Below are 24467 nucleotides of genomic sequence, written 5' to 3' on the forward strand. Positions count from 1 at the left end.
AGGCAGAAACTGTCCAGAACAGTGGTTGTTAGGCTGTGTAGACCAGGGAAGGACCATTGCAGCACACAAGGGGGAGCTGGATAAAGAAACAAAGAAACTGCAGTGAGTGACTGAATTTGGCCAAGGCTCCTGGTGCCCTTCCTCCACACGAGGCTGACAGCTTCACATCAGCCTGGTTGGCTGCTGGGAGACACAGGGAAGCCTTTCTTCTCTTAGAAGCAGATGGGGACTCGGCATAGCTGTAATTCAACTGTTGGCTGGCAAGGATGACCACGTGGTCCTGTAGCCCCAGGGAGCCTGGGTCGCGCACAGTGCCTTTATTTCCACACACAGAGAAACCGTGGTGAATGATACAAGTCTGCTGTGGTTCCTGGCACACATTTCCCAACCTCGATGAGGCCAACAGATTCTGATCAGCGTGGTTCTCTCCTGGCTGGTGGCTACAGACTGGTAGAGTCAGGAAGCCCTCTCTCCTGGGAACAGAGGAGGATGCAGCATAGTTCTGATCTAACCGTCAGCAAAATTGGACCACAGGGACCCACAGCCTTGGACCTTTCTAGACAGGTGCCCAGAGCACCATGGTGCCATTATTTCCACCTGTCTCTGAAGCAAGGGCAAAGGAGAAATGGATGTCTCTACAGTAACAATGGGAGACTTCAACATAGCACTCTCTTCAATAGATAGAACATCTAAACAGAGGATAAATAAGGAAACAGAGAACCTAAATTATATAATCAATAAACTAGACCTAACAAATTTATATAAGATTCTATCCCCAAAAAGCAGGATATACGTTCTTTTTGAGTGCTCATGGAGCAGTCTGTAGGATAGATGACAGGTTGGGACACAAAAATAAATGTTAAAAGATTGAAATTATACAAAGCACTTTCCCTGATCATAATGGAATGAAGCTGGAAATCAGTAACAGCCAGAAAACTGAAAAAAAAAAAAAATCACAAACCTATGGAGTTTAAAAAAGTCACTCTTAATCAGTGGGTCAAACAAGAAGTTGCAAGAGAGTTCAGTAAATACCTTGAGATGAATTAAAATGAGCACACAACATATCAAAACTTATGGGATGCAGTGATGGTGGTGTGGAGAGAAAAATTTATAGCCCTAGGTGCCTACATTAAGAAACAACTAAAGTCAAAGATCTAACTGAATACCTGGGGAAACTAGAGAAAAAACAGCAAACTAAACCCAAGGCAAGCAGAATGAAAGAAATAAGTAAGACTATAGCAGAAGCAAAATGAAACAGAGAACAAGAAAACAATAGAATTAATTAAACCAATAGTTGGTTCTTTGAGAAGATCAATAAAATTGTCAAGCCCTTAGCTAGACTAACAAAGAAAATAAGAAAGAAGATGCAAATTTTAAAAATCAGAAATAAGATGGCAGTCATTGCGATGGACCTCAAAGAAATAAAACAGATTTTAACAGGATGCTATGAACAACTATATGCCAACAAACCAGACAATTTAGTTGAAATGGACAATTTCCTAGAAACATACAACGTACACTGATTCTAGAAGAAATAGAAGACCTCGAGAAACGATCACAATTAAAGAGATTGAATCATTCATCAAAAACTTCCTCAAAAAGAAAAACCCAGGTCCACATGGCTTCACAGGTGAATTTTACCATGAATTCTAAGAATTAATATGAGTTCAGCTCCACCTCTTCCAAAAAATTGAAGAGGGAACAATACCTAACTCATTCTATGAAACCAACATCACCCTAATACCAAACACTGATAGAGACACTACAGGAAAAGAAAAGTACAGGCTAATCTCTGTAATGAATATACATGGTAAAATCCTCAACAAAATATTTGCACATTGAGGAGAACAGCACATTAAAAAATATATACACTAGATCAAATAAGTTTTATTCCAGGTATACAAAAGAGGTTCAACAGAAGAAAATCAATTAATGTAATACACCCACATTAACAAATTGAAAGGGAAAAACCATACGATCATCTCAATTGATGCAGAAAAAACATTTGACAACTTCCAGATTCCTTTCTTGATAAAAAGGCTTTGAAAGACAGGTATCAAATGAAAGGGCATATATGAATAATCCACAGCAAACATCATATTCAATGGTGAGAGACTGAAAATTTTCCCTCTAAGACCAAAGATAAGATAAATATATTCACTGTAACAATTGTTAGTAAACACTGTGTTAGAAATCCTGTCCAGAGCAATTAGTCAAGAAAAAAAAGGCATCCAAATAGGAAAGGAAGGAGTAAAACTTTCAGTGTTTGCAGATGGCATGATCCTATATTTAGAAAGCTCAAAAAACTACAACAAAGAACTGATAAATAAGTTCAGCAAGGTGGGGGGATACAAGATCAACATATGAAAATTGTTAGTGTTTCTAAGCACTAGTAATGAGCTATCAGAGGAGCTAACCAAGAAAGAAATTCCATTCACAATGGCAAATAAAAGAATCAAATGTCTAGTTATAATCTTAATCAAGTATGTAAAGGACCTGTACATAGAAAACTACAAAACACTCCTAAAAGAAATCAAAGATATAAATAAAAGGAAAAACATTCTTTGTTCATGAATTAGAAGGATAAATGACATTAAAATGTCAATTTTACAAAAAATTGAGATACAGATTCACTGTAATACCAATCAGAATTCCAACAGCTTGTTTCTGATGAAGTGGAGAAGCTAATTATCAAATTTTTTGGAAGGGAAAGTGGCCTCAAATAGACAAAAACATCTTGAAAAAGGAAAATGAAGTGGGAGGACTCATGCTTCCTGACTTTAAAAGATACTATAAAAGATGGAAAAAACAATGGATACCTACAATGGTAGATTTAAAGAGACAGAAGCTAGAAATAGTGAATTGGAGGATGGAACATCTGAATTCCAAAAAGAAACAGAAACTATAGGGAAAAGAATGGAAAAATTTGAACAGGGGATCAGGGAATTGAATGACAATATGAAGCACACAAATATATGTGCTGTGGGTGTCCCAGAAGGAGAAGAGAAGGGAAAAGGAGGAGAAAAACTAATGGAAGAAATTATCACTTAAAATGTCCCAACTCTTATGAAAGACCTAAAATTACAGATCCAAGAAGTGCAGCACACCCCAAAGAGAACAGACCCAAATAGGCGTTCTCCAAGACACTTACTAGTTAGAATGTCAGAGGTCAAAGAGAAAGAGAGGATCTTGAAAGCAGCAAGAGAAAAACAATCCATCACATACAAGGGAAACCCAATAAGACTATGTGTAGATTTCTCAGCAGAAACCATGGAAGCTAGAAGACAGTGGGATGATATATTTAAATTACTAAAAGAGAAAAACTGCCAACCAAGACTTCAATATCCAGCAAAATTGTCCTTCAAAAATGAGGGAGAAATTAAAATATTCTCAGGCAAAAAGTCACTGAGAGAATTTGTGACCAAGAGACCAGCTCTGCAAGAAATACTAAAGGGAGCACTAGAGTCAGATACAAAAAGACAGAAGAGAGAGGTATGGAGAAGAGTGTAGAAAGAAGGAAAGTCAGATATGATATATATAATACAAAAGGCAAAATGTTAGAGGAAAATATTATCCAAACAGTACTAACACTAAATGTTAATGGACTGAATTCCCCAATCAAAAGACATAGACTGGCAGAATGGATTAAAAATCAGGATCCTTCTATATGCTGTCTACAGGAAACACATCTTAGACCCAAAGATAAACATAGGTTGAAAGTGAAAGGTTGGGAAAAGATATTTCATGTAAATAACAACCAGAAAAGAGCAGGAGTAGCTATACTAATATCCAACAAATTAGACTTCAAATGTAAAACAGTTAAAAGAGACAAAGAAGGACACTATCTACTAATAATAAAAGGAACAATTAAACAAGAAGACATAACAATCATAAATATTTTTGCACCGAACCAGAATGCCCCAAAATACGTGAGGAATACACTGCAAACACTGAAAAGGGAAATAGACACATATACCATAATAGTTGGAGACTTCAATTCACCACTCTCATCAATGGACAGAACATCTAGACATAGGATCAATAAAGAAATAGAGAATCTGAATATTACTATAAATGAGCTAGACTTAACAGACATTTATAGGACATTACATCCCACAACAGCAGGATACACCTTTTTCTCAAGTGCTCATGGATCATTTTCAAAGATAGACCATATGCTGGGTCACAAAGCAAGTCTTAACAAATTTAAAAAGATTGAAAATCATACACAACACTTTCTCGGATCATAAAGGAATGAAGTTGGAAATCAATAATAGACGGAGTGCCAGAAAATTCACATATACGTGGAGGCTCAACAACACACTCTTAAACAACGAGTGGGTCAAAGAAGAAATTGCAAGAGAAATTAGTAAATACCTCGAGGCAAATGAAAACAAAAACACAACATATCAAAACCTACGGGACGCAGCAAAGGCAGTGCTAAGAGGGAATTTTATTGCCCTAAATGCCTATATCAGAAAAGAAGAAAAGGCAAAAATTCAGGAATTAACTATCCACTTGGAACAACTGGAGAAAGAACAGCAAACTAACCCCAAAGAAGGCAAAAGGAAAGAAATAGCAAAGATTAGGGCAGAAATAAATGAAATTGAAAACATGAAAACAATAGAGAAAATCAGTAAGACCAGAAGTTGGTTCTATGAGAAAATCAATAAGATTGATGGGCCCTTAGCAAGATTGACAAAAAGAAGAAGAGAGAGGATGCAAATAAATAAGATCAGAAATGGAAGAGGAGACATAACCACTGAACTCAGAGAAATAAAGGAGGTAATAACAGGATACTATGAACAACTTTACGCTAATAAATACAACAATTTGGATGAAATGGACGGGTTCCTGGAAAAACATGAACAACCAACTTTGACTCAAGAAGAAATAGATGACCTCAACAAACCAATCACAAGTAAAGAAATTGAATCAGTCATTCAAAAGCTTCCTAAAAAGAAAAGTCCAGGACCAGATGGCTTCACATGTGAATTCTACCAAACATTCCAGAAAGAATTAGTACCAACTCTCCTCAAACTCTTCAAAAAATCGAAGTGAAGGGAAAGCTACCTAATTCATTCTATGAAGCCAACATCACCCTCATACCAAAACCAGGCAAAGATATTACAAAAAAAGAAAACTACAGACCAATCTCTCTAATGAATATAGATGCAAAAATCCTCAACAAAATTCTAGCAAATCAAATCCAACAACACATTAAAAGAATTATACATCATGACCAAGTAGGATTCATCCCAGGTATGCAAGGATGGTTCAACATAAGAAAATCAATTAATGTAATACACCATATCAACAAATCAAAGCAGAAAAATCACATGATCATCTCAATTGATGCAGAGAAGGCATTTGACAAGATTCAACATCCTTTCCTGTTGAAAACACTTCAAAAGATAGGAATACAAGGGAACTTCCTTAAAATGATAGAGGGAATATATGAAAAACCCACAGCTAATATCATCCTCTTGGGGAAAAATTGAAAACTTTCCCCCTAAGATCAGGAAAAAAACAAGGATGTCCATTATCACCACTATTATTCAACATCATGTTGGAGGTTCTAGCCAGAGCAATTAGACAAGAAAAAGAAATACAAGGCATCAAAATTGGAAAGGAAGAAGTAAAACTATCACTGTTTGCAGATGATATGATACTATATGTCGAAAGCCGGAAAAATCCACAACAAAACTACTAGAGCTAATAAATGAGTACAGCAAAGTAGCAGGTTACAAGATCAACATTCAAAAATCTGTAGCATTTCTATACACTAGTAATGAACAAGCTGAGGGGGATATCAAGAAACGAATCCCATTTACAATTGCAACTAAAAGAATAAAATACCTAGGAAAAAATTTAACTAAAGAGACAAAAAACCTATATAAAGAAAACTACAAAAAACTGTTAAAAGAAATCACAGAAGACCTAAATAGATGGAAGGGTATACCGTGTTCATGGATTGGAAGACTAAATATAGTTAAGATGTCAATCCTACCTAAATTGATTTACAGATTCAATGCAATACCAATCAAAATCCCAACAACTTATTTTTCAGAAATAGAAAAACCAATAAGCAAATTTATCTGGAAGGGCAGGGTGCCCCAAATTGCTAAAAGTATCTTGAGTAAAAAAAACGAAGCTGGAGGTCTCACGTTGCTGGACTTTAAGGCATATTATGAAGCCACAGTGGTCAAAACAGCATGGTATTGGCATAAAGATAGATATATCGACCAATGGAATCGAATAGAGTGCTCAGATATAGACCCTCTCATCTATGGACATTTGATCTTTGATAAGGCAGTCAAGCCAACTCATCTGGGACAGAACAGTCTCTTCAATAAATGGTGCCTAGAGAACTGGATATCCATATGCAAAAGAATGAAAGAAGACCCGTATCTCACACCCTATACAAAAGTTAACTCAAAATGGATCAAAGATCTAAACATTAGGTCTAAGACCATTAAACAGTTAGAGGAAAATGTAGGGAGATATCTTATGAATCTTACAATTGGAGGCAGTTTTATGGACCTTAAATCTAAAGCAAGAGCACTGAAGAAGGAAATAAATAAATGGGAGCTCCTCAAAATTAAACACTTTTGTGCATCAAAGAACTTCATCAAGAAAGTAGAAAGACAGCCTACACAATGGGAGACAGTATTTGGAAATGACATATCAGATAAAGGTCTAGTATCCAGAATTTATAAAGAGATTGTTCAACTCAACAACAAAAAGACAGCCAACCCAATTACAAAATGGGAAAAAGACTTGAACAGACACCTCTCAGAAGAGGAAATACAAATGGCCAAAATGCACATGAAGAGATGCTCAATGTCCCTGGCCTTTAGAGAAATGCAAATCAAAACCACAATGAGATATCATCTCACACCCACCAGAATGGCCATTATCAACAAAACAGAAAATGACAAGTGCTGGAGAGGATGCAGAGAAAGAGGCACACTTATCCACTGTTGGTGGGAATGTCAAATGGTGCAACCACTGTGGAAGGCAGTTTGGCGGTTCCTCAAAAAACTGAATATAGAATTGCCATACGACCCAGCAATACCATTGCTAGGTATCTACTCAAAGGACTTAAGGGCAAAGACACAAACGGACATTTGCACACCAATGTTTATAGCAGCGTTATTTACAATTGCAAAGAGATGGAAACAGCCAAAATGTCCATCAACAGACGAGTGGCTAAACAAACTGTGGTATATACATACGATGGAATATTATGCAGCTTTAAGACGGGATAAACTTATGAAGCATGTAATAACATGGATGGACCTAGAGAACATTATGCTGAGTGAGTCTAGCCAAAAACTAAAGGACAAATACTGTATGGTCCCACTGATGTGAACCGACATTCGAGAATTAACTTGGAATATGTCATTGGTAACAGAGTCCAGCAGGAGTTAGAAACAGGGTAAGATAATGGGTAATTGGAGCTGAAGGGATACAGACTGTGCAACAGGACTAGATACAAAAACTCAGAAAAGGACAGCACAATAATACCTAATTGTAATGTAATTATGTTAAAACACTGAATGAAGCTGCATCTGAGCTATAGGTTTTTTTGTTTGTTTGTTTGTTTGTGTCTTTTTTTTCTTTCTTTTTCCTTTTTTTTTTACTATTATAATTTTCATTTTTTCTCTATATTAACATTCTATATCTTTTTCTGTTGTTTTGCTAGTTCTTTTTCTAAATCGTTGCAAATGTACTAAGAAATGATGATCATGCATCTATGTGATGATGTTAAGAATTAGTGATTGCATATGTAGAATGGAATGATTTCTAAATGTTGTGTTAATTTCTTTTTTTTCTTTAATTAATAAAAAAAAAAAAGAAAGATACTATAAAACCACAGTGGTCCAAACAGTACGATACAGACATAAAGATAGAATATTTACCAATGGAATCAAATTGAGATTTCAGAAATGTCATCAATTGTTTTTGACAAGGTACATTCAACTGGAATAGAACAGTCTCTTAAATAAATACAGTTGGAGGAACTGTATATCCATATCCAAAAGAATTAAATATGACATCTATCTCACCCCCTATACAAAAAATTAACTCAAAAATGGGTCAAGGACCTAAATATAAAAGACATTACCATGTAACTTCTAGAAGATGATGTAGGGAAACATCTTCAAGACCTGGTAATAGGCAGTAGTTTCACGGCACAAGCCATGAAAGAAAAAAAATTAGATAAATGGAACATCTTCAGAATAGAACACTTCTGCATGTCAAAGGACTATGTTATAAAAATAAAAAGACAGCTGACTCAATGGGAGAAAATATTTGAAAACTACCTACCTGCAAAGGGTCTGATATCTGGAATATATAAAGAATCCTACAACTCAACAATAAAAGAGAAACCACCCAATTTAAAAGTGGGCAGAGGAGATTAACAGACATTTTCCAAAGAGGAAATACATACAAATGCCTAATTAGTACATGAAAAGATAGTCATCTTCACTAGCTATTAGGGCAATGCAAATCAAAACCACAATGATATATCATTTCACCCCCAGTGGGATGGCCACTATTAAACAAAAACCTACACGTGTTGGAGGGGATTTGGAGAAATTAGGATTACTATTGTAAAATAGGAACACTAATGTAAAAGGGTACAGCCATTATGGAGGATATTTTCATGGAAGCTAAATATAGAGTTGCCCTACCATCTGGCAATCCTGCTACGCAGTATATACCCAGAAGAACTGAATGCAGGGACACAAACAGACATCTGCACACCAATGTTCACAGCAACGTTATTCACAATTGCCAAAAGATGGAAACAACCCAAGTGCCCATCAAGTGATTAATGGATAAACAATGTGGTATATACATACCAGGTGGTATTATTCAGCAGTAAGATGGAATGAAGTCCTAAAGCATGTGACAACGTGGATGAATCTTAAGGACATTATGTTGAGTGAAAGAAGTTGGGATCAAAGGAACAAATATTGTATGACTTCACTAACATGAACTAATCGTAATATATAAACTCATAGATGTAGAATCCAGAATATAGGTTATCAGGAGATAGAATTAAGCCAGAGAATGTTGAGCAGCTGTTTAAGATGTACAGAATTTTTAACTAGGTTGAATTTAAATTTGTAAAAATGGATAGAAATGATAGAATATTAGAGTGAGTATAATTAACAGTGCTGAATGTCATATGAGGTGATAGAGGAAGCTTAAAATCATATATGTCAGCAGAAGGAGAGCCAGAGGTTAAAGCATAGGACTGTATAGTAAGTAAATCTTATAGTGGATGATGGCTTTGATTAACAGTACAAATACAAAGAATTTCTTCTATGAACTAGAACAAACATATGAAACTATTACAGGGTATTAATGATAGTTTGGTACATGAAGAAAAACATACCTTTGCAAACTGTGGAGTAGATTTAACAGTAATATCTTAATATTCCTTCATCCACGGTAACAAACATACCACACCAGTGCTATGGGTCAGTGATAGGAGAAATACAGGGGTATAGGATATTCTGGATTTTGTTTTTTTTTTTTTTGAGTAATGAAAATGTTCTAAAATCGACTGTGGTTATGAATACACAACAATGTGATGATACTGTGAGCCACTGCATATTTTGGATGGATTGTATGGTATGTGGATATAGCACAATGAAATTGCATTTAAATAAATAATAGCACAAGATTAATTCCCTTTGTATGAAAAATATTATGTGCCAATAATTTTAAGCAATACAGAAAATGAAGCCTATAATTAAATTATAATATGGTATTAATCTTGAATAAAAAATATGTGAAAGTGCCAGTATTGATTTTTGGAAATATTCTTTGTCAAAATTGTTAAGTGACATTCACGCCCTTAGTTGAGACTTCTATCATTATTATCCCCATAATTATTATTTTTTTTTACTTAGAAGGAATTATAATACTATGTGCAATGTCATCTAGCATATTAAGAATGCATATTCTACAGATAAAGAGACTAGGTATTGATTCCCAGCTCTATCACCAGTTGTGTGATCATCACGGAAGCATTCCAGCTCTTTGTGCTTTGGTTTCTTCATATATAATCGTGAAGACAGTACCAATCGTAGAGAGTTTTATGAGAGCCCAATGACAGATTCACGTTATATATTTAACACTGAGCCTGACAAACAGTAAGCATCAAATTCAGCCTAGAAAAGATTCTGACTGCTGGTCTAGGTTTTCTTTTTGTCACAGAATTGGTATCAGGAAAACTAAAAAGAAGCCCTACTAGTACTATCTCATATATATGAGTTTTGAAGTAGTCAGTCTGAGTCCATTGGGAAAAGAAAATTCTAAAAACCGAACGGTAGAACCTAAGATCAAAAAGGCTCTTCCGGGGGCTGTCTAGCCACGTATCCCACCTGTTCTACAAAATCACTCTCATATACTCCTACATAATGACAAGCAGATGGAGCACTTTTATGGAATTCATGTTACATACGACCAACAACATCTCCCAAAGCAGGTTATCTACTCTGATGAACGATCCAGTCACTTCATCAGCATCTGCCAAATCTCTGAAATATCAAGTTGATAGATTTGTTCTGAAGATTTGTAAGGCAATGGATGTGAAAGAATTTTATATTTAATATGTTTGTGTATTTTAAAAGATATATTAAATTCACCATCAGCTTGAGTACCTCACATAGTAGGAAAAGCCCATCTCTAGTGATAGAGATCTACTCTTTCCTAATGTACTGTCAGAGAGTTACAGTCATTTTGAAGTTCTTTAAATTGAGCCCAAATTTGCTTCCTGAAGTGTCTACCCATTGGAGAAAAATGACCTGCCATAACGAGGAGTAGAACATCCTGCTACTGCTCACCCAACAGGATGGCGGACCAGAATGGGTGGGAACCCAAGGTCCTTGAACTCTACATGGTATTAACAGCTTCCTTTTCCTATGTGCCTCATACATTTGGCCATTTATTGTAACACTACATCACCCAGGAATGAGGGACGTCCAGTATCATCCCCACATAGAAATATTCTTTCCAGGCTCTAAAAGGTTCTGAAGACTTGGGCTTATGGGAATAGGAAGAAATATTTAAAAATGCTTTTGATGACTTACAGGAAAACTGTGAGGCTCTGTGCAGAAATCATTTTTTCACTTATTCTGAGCAACTCAAGAGGGGAAGTATTATTCTTATTCTCACAAGTAAACTGAGGCTCAGAGAAGCTAGGGCTGCTGAGCTACATCAACAAGTCCGGGTACAAGCTTGCATTTTTTTTGTAAGCCTGGCACTTGAGATCTTTTTACTGGAATGCTTTTTCATTGATTATGGTCACACAGGGAAGATCACGGCCAGTGAAAAAATCTGAAGACTTAACATTTCTCCTCTGGTCACGATGTTTCTGACAGCGGAGTGTTTGACCGGGAAACCACCTGCTTTAGTCAGAGACTTTGCATGGCGCCATAAGCAGCAAATCAGATTTCCCTGGTAAGCAAATGGCAGGTTTTTGCCTGGATGGCAAACTCAAAACAGTTACAAACTGCCCAAAGTGCTTCAGTTCATTTGGGATACTAATTGTTCATGGGAACTCTGGCTTGGTGTTTATAATTAGTATTTTTAAAACACAGAAACAATTTCTTATTCCTATGAATTTTGTGGATTTCATTCGTATCTGGTATCATTTGGCAAGATTTCTACTGAATAATTACATTTCTCAGCAAACCACTGAGTGAGGAGGGAAGCCCTCTCTTCCCAGTGAGGAACAGCCAGAGTTTTGAACTCTGAGAGTTTTGGCCATGAGATCATCCTTTTCTGCAAACATTCTTAACTCTGCTCACTATTCTTAGAACTTGCCAGCAACTCAGAGATTCCTCATTGCACCCCTGACTTTCTGTGGGTGCGTACATTCATAAGCTGGACAGCTGACAACCTGGGTTCTGTCAAGCCACGCATCTGACGGCTTGCTGCCAGAGGTTAGCCACATGCAGTGCTATAATTATGTATGTCCTTCAGAAGTTATGAAGCTTGATGAATTAATTTATAAAACTCTTTGACATATGAATATAAAAGGTATTATGGATGTGCAAAATACTTTTTTCCCTGTGTTCACCTTGCACCAAAATCCAGGGAAAGCTTATTAAGCATCCAAACCTCAGAAGCCAGCCGGTGGCAAGGACAGGAGCCTACTGGTTCATCAGGAACGAAATATCACAGAATTGAGGTTAGTCCCCAGTGCATTAGAGAGTAGATTCAGCATTTCCCTGAATGTGACAATCTGGCGTTTTTAAGGTTAGCTAGGAAATTCTTCCTCACTTTGACAATTCAAAAAGCCCGGTTTGATTTCTGTAATTTAATGTTATAGCTCAAAGTTTCCAGTTTATTTTCTATATCCTTCTTATTTTAATATTTCATTTGTTTCCTCAAAAGCAAAGAAATCTCATTGTTCCAGCTTATAGTTCATTTAAAGGGAGAAACAGAGGCAGAAAAATGAGAGAGATTAGAACTAGCTACTGTTTGATGTTTTATTAGGATTTGTTTGCTGGCTCTTTTTGAGGGATAATAGATATTTTGGGCTTAGGTCTGCTGATTAAGAGAGTTTCAGATAATTTGAAGGGTTTCTTTACTCTGTTCCCAGTTGTTTCAATTAAATTAGTTTGTAGCTCCATAGTAGAGATCACTTAAAACTAAGTCAAGGCTTTCCCCACAGGTGACACTGCAGATGTTGCCCTAAAGAAGGACAAATCAGTCTGACTGCTGGGTCACAGCCATACTTTTGCAGTTACTTGGGCAGGTGGGAAATCAAAGGTAGGCTGTGATGTGACACCTTAGTATTGAAAAGAGGCCAGCGTGGGGAAGAAGAAATGGCATGTTAGTTGCCTGTGGCACGATGAAAAGCAAGGACACATTAAATAAACAAATATAGATAAAACAGAAAACTGATATATCACCAAATTAAAAAAAAGAAAAAAGGCACAGGATAAGCCAGCATAAACCCATTGGCTCAGGACCTAAAAATATTTAGTAAGCTCATAGATCTTTGCTACTGTTTTTAGTTCAATAGTCGTAAATTCACTGTGACATATTTTTCCCTGGTTTTTGCTTCATCTTAGGATACTAATGAGTGGGCACATTATTAAAATATGTAACTGTAGGTACAAAGGTTGAAAACGTAGCCACATGAGGATGGTGGCAATTTTAACGTGAACCTCTTTTGTTTGACATGGATGTATTTGAAAGCTATCTAAAATACCATGGCCGATACATAGACTTTGAGACACGTAGCTTTGCACTCATATTTCATTCTGTAGTTGTATGCCCTTTTGATAATATTTAAAAACTTAGCAAATACCTAGCTGAAAGCAGTCTTTTTCAATAGAATTTTATCCTTTAAATTAACATTGTGATTATAACTGAGGTATGGCTTGAAATCTGTTTCCATGACCTTTCCACCCCCACCCTCAACCATTCTCAGCTTCTTATCTACTCCAAACATTTTCCTTTTAAATATACAATATTTTGGAGACAGCCTATAACTTTGAGTCTTTCAATGTCTGTTTCAGAATGGCCCTTTCATCCAAAGGAGAAAATGAGAAAATAGTATGCAAGAAAAATGATGCACCATTTGGGCAGAAACTCTGTTTCCTGTGTAACATATGCAATTTTAAACCGTTTGAGATACAAGATACTTCATCTTGTCACCTTGATCTAATGGGTCTTGTTTTCCACCTTAATATTAACACTAGCAATATGAGAAACATTTATGTGTGCAGCACTGTGTGATAGGTTTTACAAGCCTATTTTATATAATCCTCATGAGTTTTATAGAAGTGGGAACTGAGGCTTAGGGTGGTTACGTGATGATTTTCCTAAGGTTGTTAAATTTCTTAGGATGGAGCCCCTCATTGGTGCAATCCTTGTGCTTCTTGAAATAACACTCATTGTGACATTTTAAAAAACTGTGGGTCATGCAAGGCTTATTTCTGATAACGCGGGAAGTACAGAAAAGTAAGAAATGAACAAATAAAATGTACTAATTCTACCCTCTGGTTTTATAGTATAATTCCTTCAAGTTGTTTTCCTATGCAAATGATTATTTTTAATAAAATAGTATGACATCTCATTTTATCCTTCCTTTTCACTCAATGTTAGAAGAGTATTTACTATATCTTATGTAATCTCGCAAACATTATTTTTAAAAGCTCCTTCATATTCCATCACATGGGTTTTCCCATATGTCATTATATGTTTGTTTTACTTTTTCTTATATAACACGCATTTAAAAGGGTACCTTGCTGATGATTTTTTCAAGACAAATTCTAAGAAGTGGAAATTGCTGAGTAAAAGCTCAGTAAGCTTTTTAAAGCCCTTGATATATATAAGGTATATTAAATTAATTTTCCTTCCAGTCTTCCTTTCTTCCTTCATTATTTTTAATTCACCAGAGCCTAGAAGTAAGTTTTTTCATGTAAGATGAAAATAACTTAATCAGGCCCTTTGGTGTAATTTTTCTTTTTTCCAAGTGTGAAGGAATTATCAATTAGGTCCCTAGTCAGAAAAGTAAGTCATATATGATTTCTAATTCTACTGCTATCTTTGAAGTATAATTTCATTTTATATTCACCATTTGACCAGTTTAAATGTCTCCAAATATTACATTTCTATTCTTTTCTAATTGGAAGTCACCATAAATTGAATTTCCATATTTAACATTTATAATATGGATGCCACAAAAATCAGACTTTTGCTACAGAATAGAGTGCCAGACAAAGATCAGGCCCAATAATCTGCAGAGCACAAAATCCACATGTTTTGACCCACTTTAATCACCTACACATATTTTCTTTGCTCATTTAGCATCAGAGGTTGTGTGTGTGCTCGGTTGCTTTTCACATTCAATGCTGGATTTACTCTGACCACCTGCATACTCACATGGTCTCTAAAATGCCTGATAGCATTTTGTAAAGCATTATATCCCAAAGAATAGAGGTTTTTCCTATATGGGAAATAGCTAAGAAGTGGGTACTGAACTATAACCTTAAATTCAAGAGGACCAACTGGTGAACAGATGAGCAAACCAATCCAGAGGGAATTGATCACAAACGTTCTCAACACTGAAAACGTTCTATCACACTTCTATGAGATCACACTCTAGGAATGGTTATAATCTATTTTTAAAATAATGAAAATGCAGAAATATTACATCTGTTCCATTATATTTTTTGTAAACATAAAACTATTGTAAAGAAAAGTAAGTAGGACAAAAATACATCAAATTAAAATGTTTTACATAAATTACACTTATTGGTAACTATAATTCTTACCATTCTAATTTAAGAACTTTAGTTCATTGGCACATTATATAATATTTTGGAAACCATGTTTAAAACTGAAACTTTGTACTTGCTTTGTAGGGAAGAAATTTTGATGTGGACTTTGCTTGTATTTTGTGAGCAATGAATTAAGAATTTATGTTCTTTCAGCATTAGCTCAGTAATGTGGCCAGATATCAAATACAAATGAACCCCAATTTTGAATTCTTACAAGAAGCTTTTTAATGGCAAAAGTCTTAAACTTCTATTTTTCCATGAAATTTTAATTGCTCTAAGCATTTCTTTAAATACTGTCTTTTTGAAGAAGGAACACGATTAATAGGAGAAAATTACTTCTTCTGGGGCCTAAAATGGCTATTTATTTAGCAAATATATATTAAGTAGTCACTAGGTGGCAGATGTTTTACTCAGTACAGAGGCTACACAAGTGCAGGGGGTGGGGTTGCGCAGGGCTGGGGGGTACTTGACCAAGGATTCGCCAAAAGTGCGGGATTTACTCAATGCTTTGTTTATATTATATTCCTTAATTCTCATCTCTCTACTGGACAGGCATTATTAGTACCACTTTCCAGCGGATGATATAACAGCTTTCCTCAAGAAGCTCACATTCTATTAAAGAATAGTGAAATTAGCATGACACAAGCAACTCTAAAGGGGTGGCTGTGAGAGCTTGGTAGGGAACTCCCTTAACTCTGCCTGGAAAAGTGGGAGAGGATTTCCCGGAGTAGGAGGCACTACTTGAGCAAGACCTTGAAGAGTGACAGATTTTGATAGGCAGAAAAGCTCGACAATGGTATTTGGGACATAGAGAACATTTCCAGAAGCGAAATTGCCTTGAGCGTTATAAACAGCAGATCTCCTGTTAGGCAAACTTGGGATACTCAGGAAGAAATGAAAGGAGAGGGAATTGGATCTGTAGGTTTAGATCACATTGTGCAGGAATCATATATGCTGTAAGTTCATTACAGGAAGAGTGACAGAACAAAGTTTTAGGAAGCTGGGAGCTGAGGGCCAATAGGGTGTGAATAAGACTGAGAGTAGAGGTGGGATCCTGAAACAGCCAGGAGTCACCTCCCGTCGTGATCTATGGTCTAAGATTTGCTCTGATAATGCAATGCTATATTTCCATTTGAGCCTATGCAAAAAAGTAATCAAAATTAGTCTGCTACAAAATTATCATATGGTTACAGGGTTATTTCTAAGCTAAACTTGAGAGATTTGGGTATGTCTGTTCTCCCACGCTACACTATTAACTCAGCTAGTTAGGAATAGAAGTTTAATGTATTCCTAGTGTTTTAGTGTAACTATATACAAGGATTGCTAATCTTCCTATTTTAAAGGCTGCTTTTGAGGCTGTCTCAAAAAACCTGATTTTATGCTTTTAATCAACCAGTGCATTTGGCTCTTAAAAAAGATAGAATAAAGCCACTTCGGTTTATAATTTTCTCTTACTGTACATACATATTTTCCTTGTACAATGATCTATAAACTTCAATCCAAACAGTATTATAGAGTACATAAGTTTACTAGTCTTTTACTAGTACTGAGAGGCATGTAGATCAGATATGTACCCTCTCATATAGGTGAAGAGTCTGAAACTGAGGTATGTTATTTGCATTGGGTGACATCTATGGTTTCTTTGAGAAGCTTGAAACAAGCCATGATTTCTGACTTTTTGTCCATGCACTCATTCTACTTCATTCTTTGGTTTTCCAGCCACATTGAGAATTCTTCCATATCTTTATAGCAAAGGCTTATTCTAATTTTTAGGTATGTCTTTGGTTTAGGATGATATTGTTTATTTATAAGTGGATAAACAGTAGGATATGAGTAAGTGGTTTGAATTCAGAGAAATGATACAAGAAGTTGATACACTTTCGGTACCAAGCTTAAGGAAACATATGGTTTACTGGGTTCTCCATGAAGAATCTTTGTTAATACCATTTCTTTGAAAATTAATCATTTTAGGATTAGCAGATGAAGAGTCTGACACTTTTGGTTTATGCCACATGTTTTCATTCTTGTAATTTATTGCTCATAATTTGTTCATTCCTTGCCCTGTCTTTCCTCTTTAATCTCTTCACTCTAAAACCCATTAGTTACTGTGAGGCAACGATATTGTGTATATTGAGGAAATTGAGCCACAGTCACAAATATCTTATAAAGTTAGATAATATAATAGCTTGAAAAATTACATTATGCTTCCCAAAGAAAGAGATTCATGAAGAGCGACATGGCTTATGAGGCAAATACAATGAGATCACTGACCTCAAGAAACACGTAGTGGATACAACTTAGTTACCCAGCCCCTCGAGGAATGAGTGTTTCTGCCTAAGTGTCTATTCAAGTTAGCTGAGAATTAGCTGTTTTCAAAAAGGAATGTACTTCATTTTCAATGGAAATCTTTCTAAAATACAACCATTGTGTCTTCATTTCATGATAACATTCATCTGACCATAATTTATACTTTAAAGATGGATTTGGTTACTAATCCTTGCTGACAATTGGGCTGATATTAGAGCTTTAGCTACAGACACATGCTGCAGAATGGAAGGTGGAATGGCTGATCCCACAAAGTCTGTTCTAAATATCCCTGATGCAGGCCATCTGCTTTCTAGGTAATTTACCTCTCTCTTTTTAGGGTGAAAGGAGTCTGAATTTCTGATAGGCTGGCAGTAAAGTTGACCTTTGCAGATCAACTTTGCTGAAATGGATTCATCTGTTATGTCTTTGCTGATCAACTTTGTTAAAATGGATTAGGCCATTATAAACTGCTGTAATGAAGAAGCCTCAATTTTGCTAAGCTATCAAGGTGCTTTGCCTAATCAACAATAATTCAAATAGTATTTTTCTGCTTCAATAACCCAACAGGTCTTTGATCTCTACAAGACAGCCTGTATTCATGCTTCTATCTTATTAAATTCTGTTAATGGGGCACAAGGAGAGCCATCTTTGTTTTAGGAATTTATGAAAAACTATTTTCTAAGAACTCTTACCTCCACCTTTTCATCAAGAGGAAAATGTTTATGTGGACCAAATGCCAGTCACATTTACTTTTAAATTCCTCTTAGTGTTTTGCCTTGAGCACAAGCCAATGTCAAAGTAGTATTTTAAATGAGATAATTAAATTGAAAATCCAGAAGGATTCCTAATTAAGATCTCATTGCTCATTTAGTCATTTCTCTATTCTTTGTTCTTAACATAGGCTTCCTTGGTTTGGGTGATATTTTTATTATTTAAGAAAACATGGTGTATTCTGGCACCTTGACACTCAAGGACAGTAGGGAACTCTTAGCACACAGCAGGAACATTCCCTTTTTGCATCCCTGGTGTTTGTGATTAGCCTCCTATTCTCAAATCCTCTCTAGCTCTACATGAGATCTTATGAGAGTCAGGGATCTGGGTAGTTCTGGAAAGAGTCCAGAGAGAGAAAGTACACTCTCAGTAACTGTAATCTTAAGTGATGAAATAGCTAGAAGTGAGTGAAAAGTTTATCTAAACCCCAGAGGCCTTGCAATTTCCATCTAAAAACAGCAATTAAAATGAAGCCTCTTACTTTATAAATGTCTTTCCTGTAATTTCTTTACGTTTGCCACATGAAGTAACATAGAGTAAAAGATTGCCCTTATGCAGTAGTATATGAAAATGTAAAGGAAGAAGGTAGATGGGTTCAGGTCTTTGGAAAGCAAATAGAGTCTGGAACAGGCTGGAATCAGAAGTAGTGAGATGTATGAAATATGTTTATGGACACATACATAAAGTTTCTATACTTGGAGCTGCCAATATATTCCATTTCAAAAGAAGCACTTCCTTTCCAAATTATAAAATTATCATTTTATTTTATTACAAGACATATCAGGCTCCCCCACCCCCCAAAAATACATGTGAGAGCTACAGGTACCCTTAAAGACCACTTAGTTCAAAAACTTATTTTGTAATAGACATAAACCTGGAGATGTTAATATTCATTTTAGATTTTCTTTTCTTCCTTCCTTAGTGATTTTTGCATATTTTACTAGAAAATGAATTTTCCTTTAAAAAAGACAAATACAGTACAAATAATTTAGCTTCTTTTTGATTTCAGGGTAATGTTCTGAGTAATGAAAATCAGAGTGCTTCATAAATTCTGACTTTTAATGTCATACATTCATTGCATGCAAGATTGTGAATTCTACTTTGGATATAGAACACCGAAGGTCACATTAGTTTAATTCAATTGCATTTTTTAAATTATTGCCTGTGTAGCAAGTTTGAGAAGTGCAATGAAGTTCTCAAGCTTTATAGGAGTCTTCACATTTTGTGAAGGAAGTTCCCTTTCTAGTTTACTACTCAGGTATCTGTGTCTTTAAAAAAAATTCTTTCTATAGAATCTTGCTTTTGAAGTGTGTGTGTGTGTGTGTTTTTAATACTAAATACTTTCTGTAGTTTTTACATTGCAAGTTGATTTTTGAACTACTAGTTATTTGATAATTCATATTCTAAAAGTAAAATTTGTTTTTTCAAATGTCTAGATTCAGGCTTAAGTTTCAAGTTCTTTACCATTCAGTTATCAAAGTAACTTAATTATATTTGGGAAATAAATTAGAACATGTTTATGAAAACACATTATGCAATTACATTAATACATGTGTTATTTTATAGTTTAAAATGATATTTATATATATTTTCTCATTTCCAATAACTCAGTAAAGTACACTTTATTACTGTTAATCATTCATGACTAAAACATACACAAGCAGGAAATGCAGATTGTCATTGTAAAACCTGTTTTCTTTCCATATAAATTATAGTTGGGTGGATTGTGAGGTATCAGAATGTGGAATGAGGTCCTTAAGCCTCTAAACACATCTTTGTCCAGGCTATTTTTCAGCCACTTCTGCTTCTATCTCAACATATACCTGCTTTAATTTTAGAAGCACCCCTGAATCAAATATCTACTCACAAATTTAAGTCCCTTTCCCAGTTCTCTATATAGCAACCATCAAGACTGCATAGTTTTGTACCTGATTATACACCCAGCTAACACTGTAATGGTCTCCAGGTGTCTTTTGGAATATTGGCTCTCCAATTTTTTATCACTCTATAGGATTAAAAACAGCCTTAGCTTTTTATCACTTTGAGCCCCCAAAGTAGCAAGTGATATACTGGGAAGAGGGCAGGTGCTGAATAATTACCCACACGTGGGCTTGATGTAGCAGTTTTTCCAGGGTAAAATGTTCAGTTTAAGGAGGGAACAAACTGTTTAAGGAGGGAACAAATCATTTAATGAGATTTTCACTAACACAAAAGGAATGCTCAAGCTTGTAAATGTTAATATGGAGCCAGAGAAGGTAATGATTGGGATTAGTGCTGCAATTTAAAATGTTGTCTAACATCCAAGTCAACACAGTTTATGGCCAAATAGGGGAAATCACCAATACAATATCATAGGAACCAAGGGTATAGACTTGAGCACAGACAGATAAAGAATATCTCAATGTTAATTCATCGGGCACTGTTGCTTTTCACTGTTCAGTGAGAGAAAGAAGGCAGCTCTTAGGTTTTTGACGAAGCAATCATACAGACACACCGACTCTGGGAGCTGACCTGACATTTGCCCCTTTTGGATAGTTGTCATAGCAGCAGAATGAATAGAGCAGCTTGATAAAAGTGCTACTTGCAAGCTCTGGAGGAAGTTCCCCCTAAATGCAACGCATTTCAAAATTAATATACAAAAATGCATGCTGTTCTTTAGAGGTGGCCATCTTTCTCCTTTATTCAATTCTTATCTAATTTTTAAATACTGATTTCATACAAAATCCATGTTTAAAGGCGATGATAAGTATGTGCTCCCTGATAAATTACAGCACCATTCACCATAAATAGATATCAGGTATCTAGTGTATTGTTCCTTGGGGAGAAGACATTTTAAACAATGTTGCTAACAAAAGGAAGATTTATATGATGTAACCAGTTGTAGCTTATTTTTTTTTTTTTATTTTTTTTACTAGGAAGGCTGTGTCTATACTCTGCAAATAATTTTTGCCTTTATTTACTCTTTGGTTATTCAGAGACGAATACATGCATGCCTCTATAATTGTGTCTTATACACAAAAGATGGCTACTTAATGTTGCGTACAACAAGATATACACATATGCAGATGCATTATGTACACACCAAGAACATGTCAGTCAATGGAAAGAAAGCTTTGGGGTCATTATTAGGGAAGTTATTTGCATGTTTAGCATAGCAGTTTGAGTTTTAAAATGATTACTTCTGTCTTAGTATGCTAAATTTGGTATTAGTGTGGACATGTCTGGCCAAAACTCAAATATCAAGGGAGATACTAAAATATAGATCATTATAAAGTCATATAGTATAATCAGTTATAATTATTAATGCATACTCTTTAAGCACTCATAAACTATTGATAACTGCCTACTTTTTAACAAAAAAAAATTGTATTCCAAAGTAATATTGTATGGTAAGTTACTTATATGATAGTCTAGAATGATTCTGACAAGACCAAAAAAAACAAAAGTGGGCGGGCCGCGGTGGCTCAGCGGGCAAGAGTGCTTGCCTGCCGTGCCGGAGGACCCCGGTTCGATTCCCGGCCCCAGCCCATGTAAAAAACAAACAAACAAACAAAATATAATAAAACAAGAAAATGTTTAAAAATGTTTCCCTTTCTTCCTCCCTTCCTTCCTTCTATCCTTCCTTCCTTCTCTGTCTTTCCTTCCCTTCCTCCCTTTAAAAAAAAAAAAAAAACAAAAGTAAAAATTCTAGTAGTTTGTATGATCAACAGAGTACCTGTGTATTCTAAATAAAGACCTTGCAGAATTTCTAACCCTGTTCTATACCATGTCCTTACTGAATTATGGACTAGGCATCTGGAAAGAAAAACAAAAGATCAGTACACCCACATCCATGGAGGTGCTTTTTTTTTTTTCACCCCTTGAATCAGTGCCCACATTTAGGAGGAATTGACAAAATACATCTTTTTCCATTTAATGATCTTCTAGGGCTTGCGAAATGTTGCTGACAAAGTAAAAATAGAAATATCACCTGAATAGCTAATACTTTGTTGGCTAAAAGCTTAAAGCTTAAGCAAAGTAATATAATTTATTGGCTCTCTAGTAATTTCAAACTGGCATTTTAGAAGTGAAAAAGAATGCATATGTGATAAAATGAAAACAGAAAAATCAATTTGGAACCTAGAATCAAAATTGTATTTTTCTCTGATTCAGGTTGTTAATTTTGGGGTGTTTTCCAATGTCTTGGAAGCACGATTTATTTGGACTCAATAATATGTAAACATTAAAGATTTAGTTTAGTATTAGTCTAATGGACCTACCTGAAAATATATTTAAATACATAAAATAAATTCACCTCATTAGCACAACAATTGATGATGGCTATATCCACTGCAATATAATTCCACTTATTATAGATTAGAAGAGATGATCTTAAGCATTATTCAATCAGGACGAAGTTAAAGAACATTTGTCTACTCTTTCAGGTGATAGAGATATAAGACTAAGTGCTAGATGTGAAAGTACCCAATGAGTGCACATTCAGAGATGGGGGAACCTGGTTCTTCTTTCATTAAAATAACTTGTCAGGATGAGTAAAAAATATGGATAAAAAAATATATGGGGGACACAGGGTAAAATAAATTGGGTAGTTAACATACCAGTGGTCAATGAGAGGGAGGGGTAAGGTGTATGTATGAGTTTTTTCTTTTTTCTTTTTCTGGAGTGATGAAAATGTTCTAAAAAATGATGGTGGTGATGAATACACAACTATATGTTGATATTGTGAGCCATTGGTTGTACACCATGTAGAGAACGTATGTGTGTGAAGATTTCTCAATAAAAGAAAATAACTTACCAGGTAATTTTTAAAACATTTAATAACTTAAGTAGTCAGTGACTGTTGAAAGCTACTGAAGGACGGCAGTGCCAAGAATTGGAAGATGTAGCACATAGAAATCTTTTACGTAAAAGTGTTTTAAAAAATTGAATTGAAAATGGTTAAATCAAAGAAGGAATTTGTCAGGTAACTAAAAATCCCAGCAGTATGGGCAGATTTATACGTAGTTGATTGGCTCTTACAAATGTCAGCAGGACCTCTCTTGGAGACATATGGCGGCTCTGCTCCATCGTTGTTTTTTCTATTTTCAGACAAGTTTTCCCTCCTGATGGCAGTATGACTGCGGCAGCTCTAGCAATATTCCCCTGAAATTTTCCACAATGAGTATGAATGGGTCACACGCTCATCCCTGAAACAATGACTGACACCAGTTGACTGGAATATCTAGAGGTCCCATGTTGACTTTTGGAGTCAAGGATAGAGGCAGATCTGCAAAGCATGTGGAATGAAAATGGGAGAGGAAAATCATGTACATTAATCCAGAAAATGTGGAGTGAATACTGGAAGGCCCACTGTAGAGTGGGCCAACTCTAATTTTTATAATCCAGTTTTTTGAAGAATGTTTGTATGGTTTTATGTTATATATAATAAGATTTAACAATAGAAATATCAAAGGCACTAAAGTTAATGCAAATCTAGCAATGCAAAAAATATAACTTCCTCCCATTCTATTAAATGGAACAAAAACATGTTTATAAATTATTTTATAATTTTATCTGTTTAGAGATTTGAGGTAGGGCCAATATATCTCTACTATTTTATTTTTTTAATTATGAATTTTAACGACAGAGGGGTATCTCCGGTATCTCTTTCTTTTCCCCTCCCCCCATACAGATTATAAACTCATACAAAATAAAATATGGAGATATTCTAATCATAGATTATCAATGGATGTAGAGAGTAGAAACACTGAAAGTGGAATTCAAAACAGAGAAGAAAGTGGATATTAGCCTCTTGCTGTATTCTTTACTCTTTCATGAATGTAACAACTATACATATGTCATGTTGTGTTTATTGTCTAAACAGGTAGTAAGTTCTTTGCACAATCTGTTCTTTAAAGAAAGTTCTTAACCTTTTTCCCACATATTTTGCCTAGTAATAACAATAAATATTATGTATAGAATGGAAATACTATATAGCATAAAAAGGGGCTTTCTGTTTTTGAGACACAGCACCATGGGACCCAATGATTCATATACACAGATTCTGTACACATCCCCTAATCAAGG

At 35.3% G+C, this 24467-nt stretch overlaps 1 protein-coding gene across 12 annotated transcripts in view; it reads left to right on the forward strand.

The window, feature by feature from the left end:
* The window catches only part of NOL4 (nucleolar protein 4), a 377490-nt gene that overhangs the window by 311271 nt on the left and 41752 nt on the right, over positions 1 to 24467 (forward strand). The window contains exons 10-11 of one of the 12 annotated variants that reach the window (XR_013165209.1): positions 12704 to 12801; positions 13557 to 14032. The exons of 10 other annotated variants lie outside the window; for them this stretch is intronic. Coding sequence is in view for 1 of the 2 variants with exons in the window: in XM_077135667.1 (XP_076991782.1) it covers positions 13557 to 13586 (30 nt within the window). In the remaining variant the exon portion in view is untranslated. Of the gene's footprint in view, positions 1 to 12703; positions 12802 to 13556; positions 14033 to 24467 lie in introns of those variants that run through there. One more of the 12 variants, XM_077135667.1, reaches the window with a different exon arrangement.

This window comes from Tamandua tetradactyla, chromosome 18 (assembly GCF_023851605.1).
Source record: "Tamandua tetradactyla isolate mTamTet1 chromosome 18, mTamTet1.pri, whole genome shotgun sequence".
In the NCBI taxonomy this organism is placed as follows: Eukaryota; Metazoa; Chordata; class Mammalia; order Pilosa; family Myrmecophagidae; genus Tamandua; species Tamandua tetradactyla.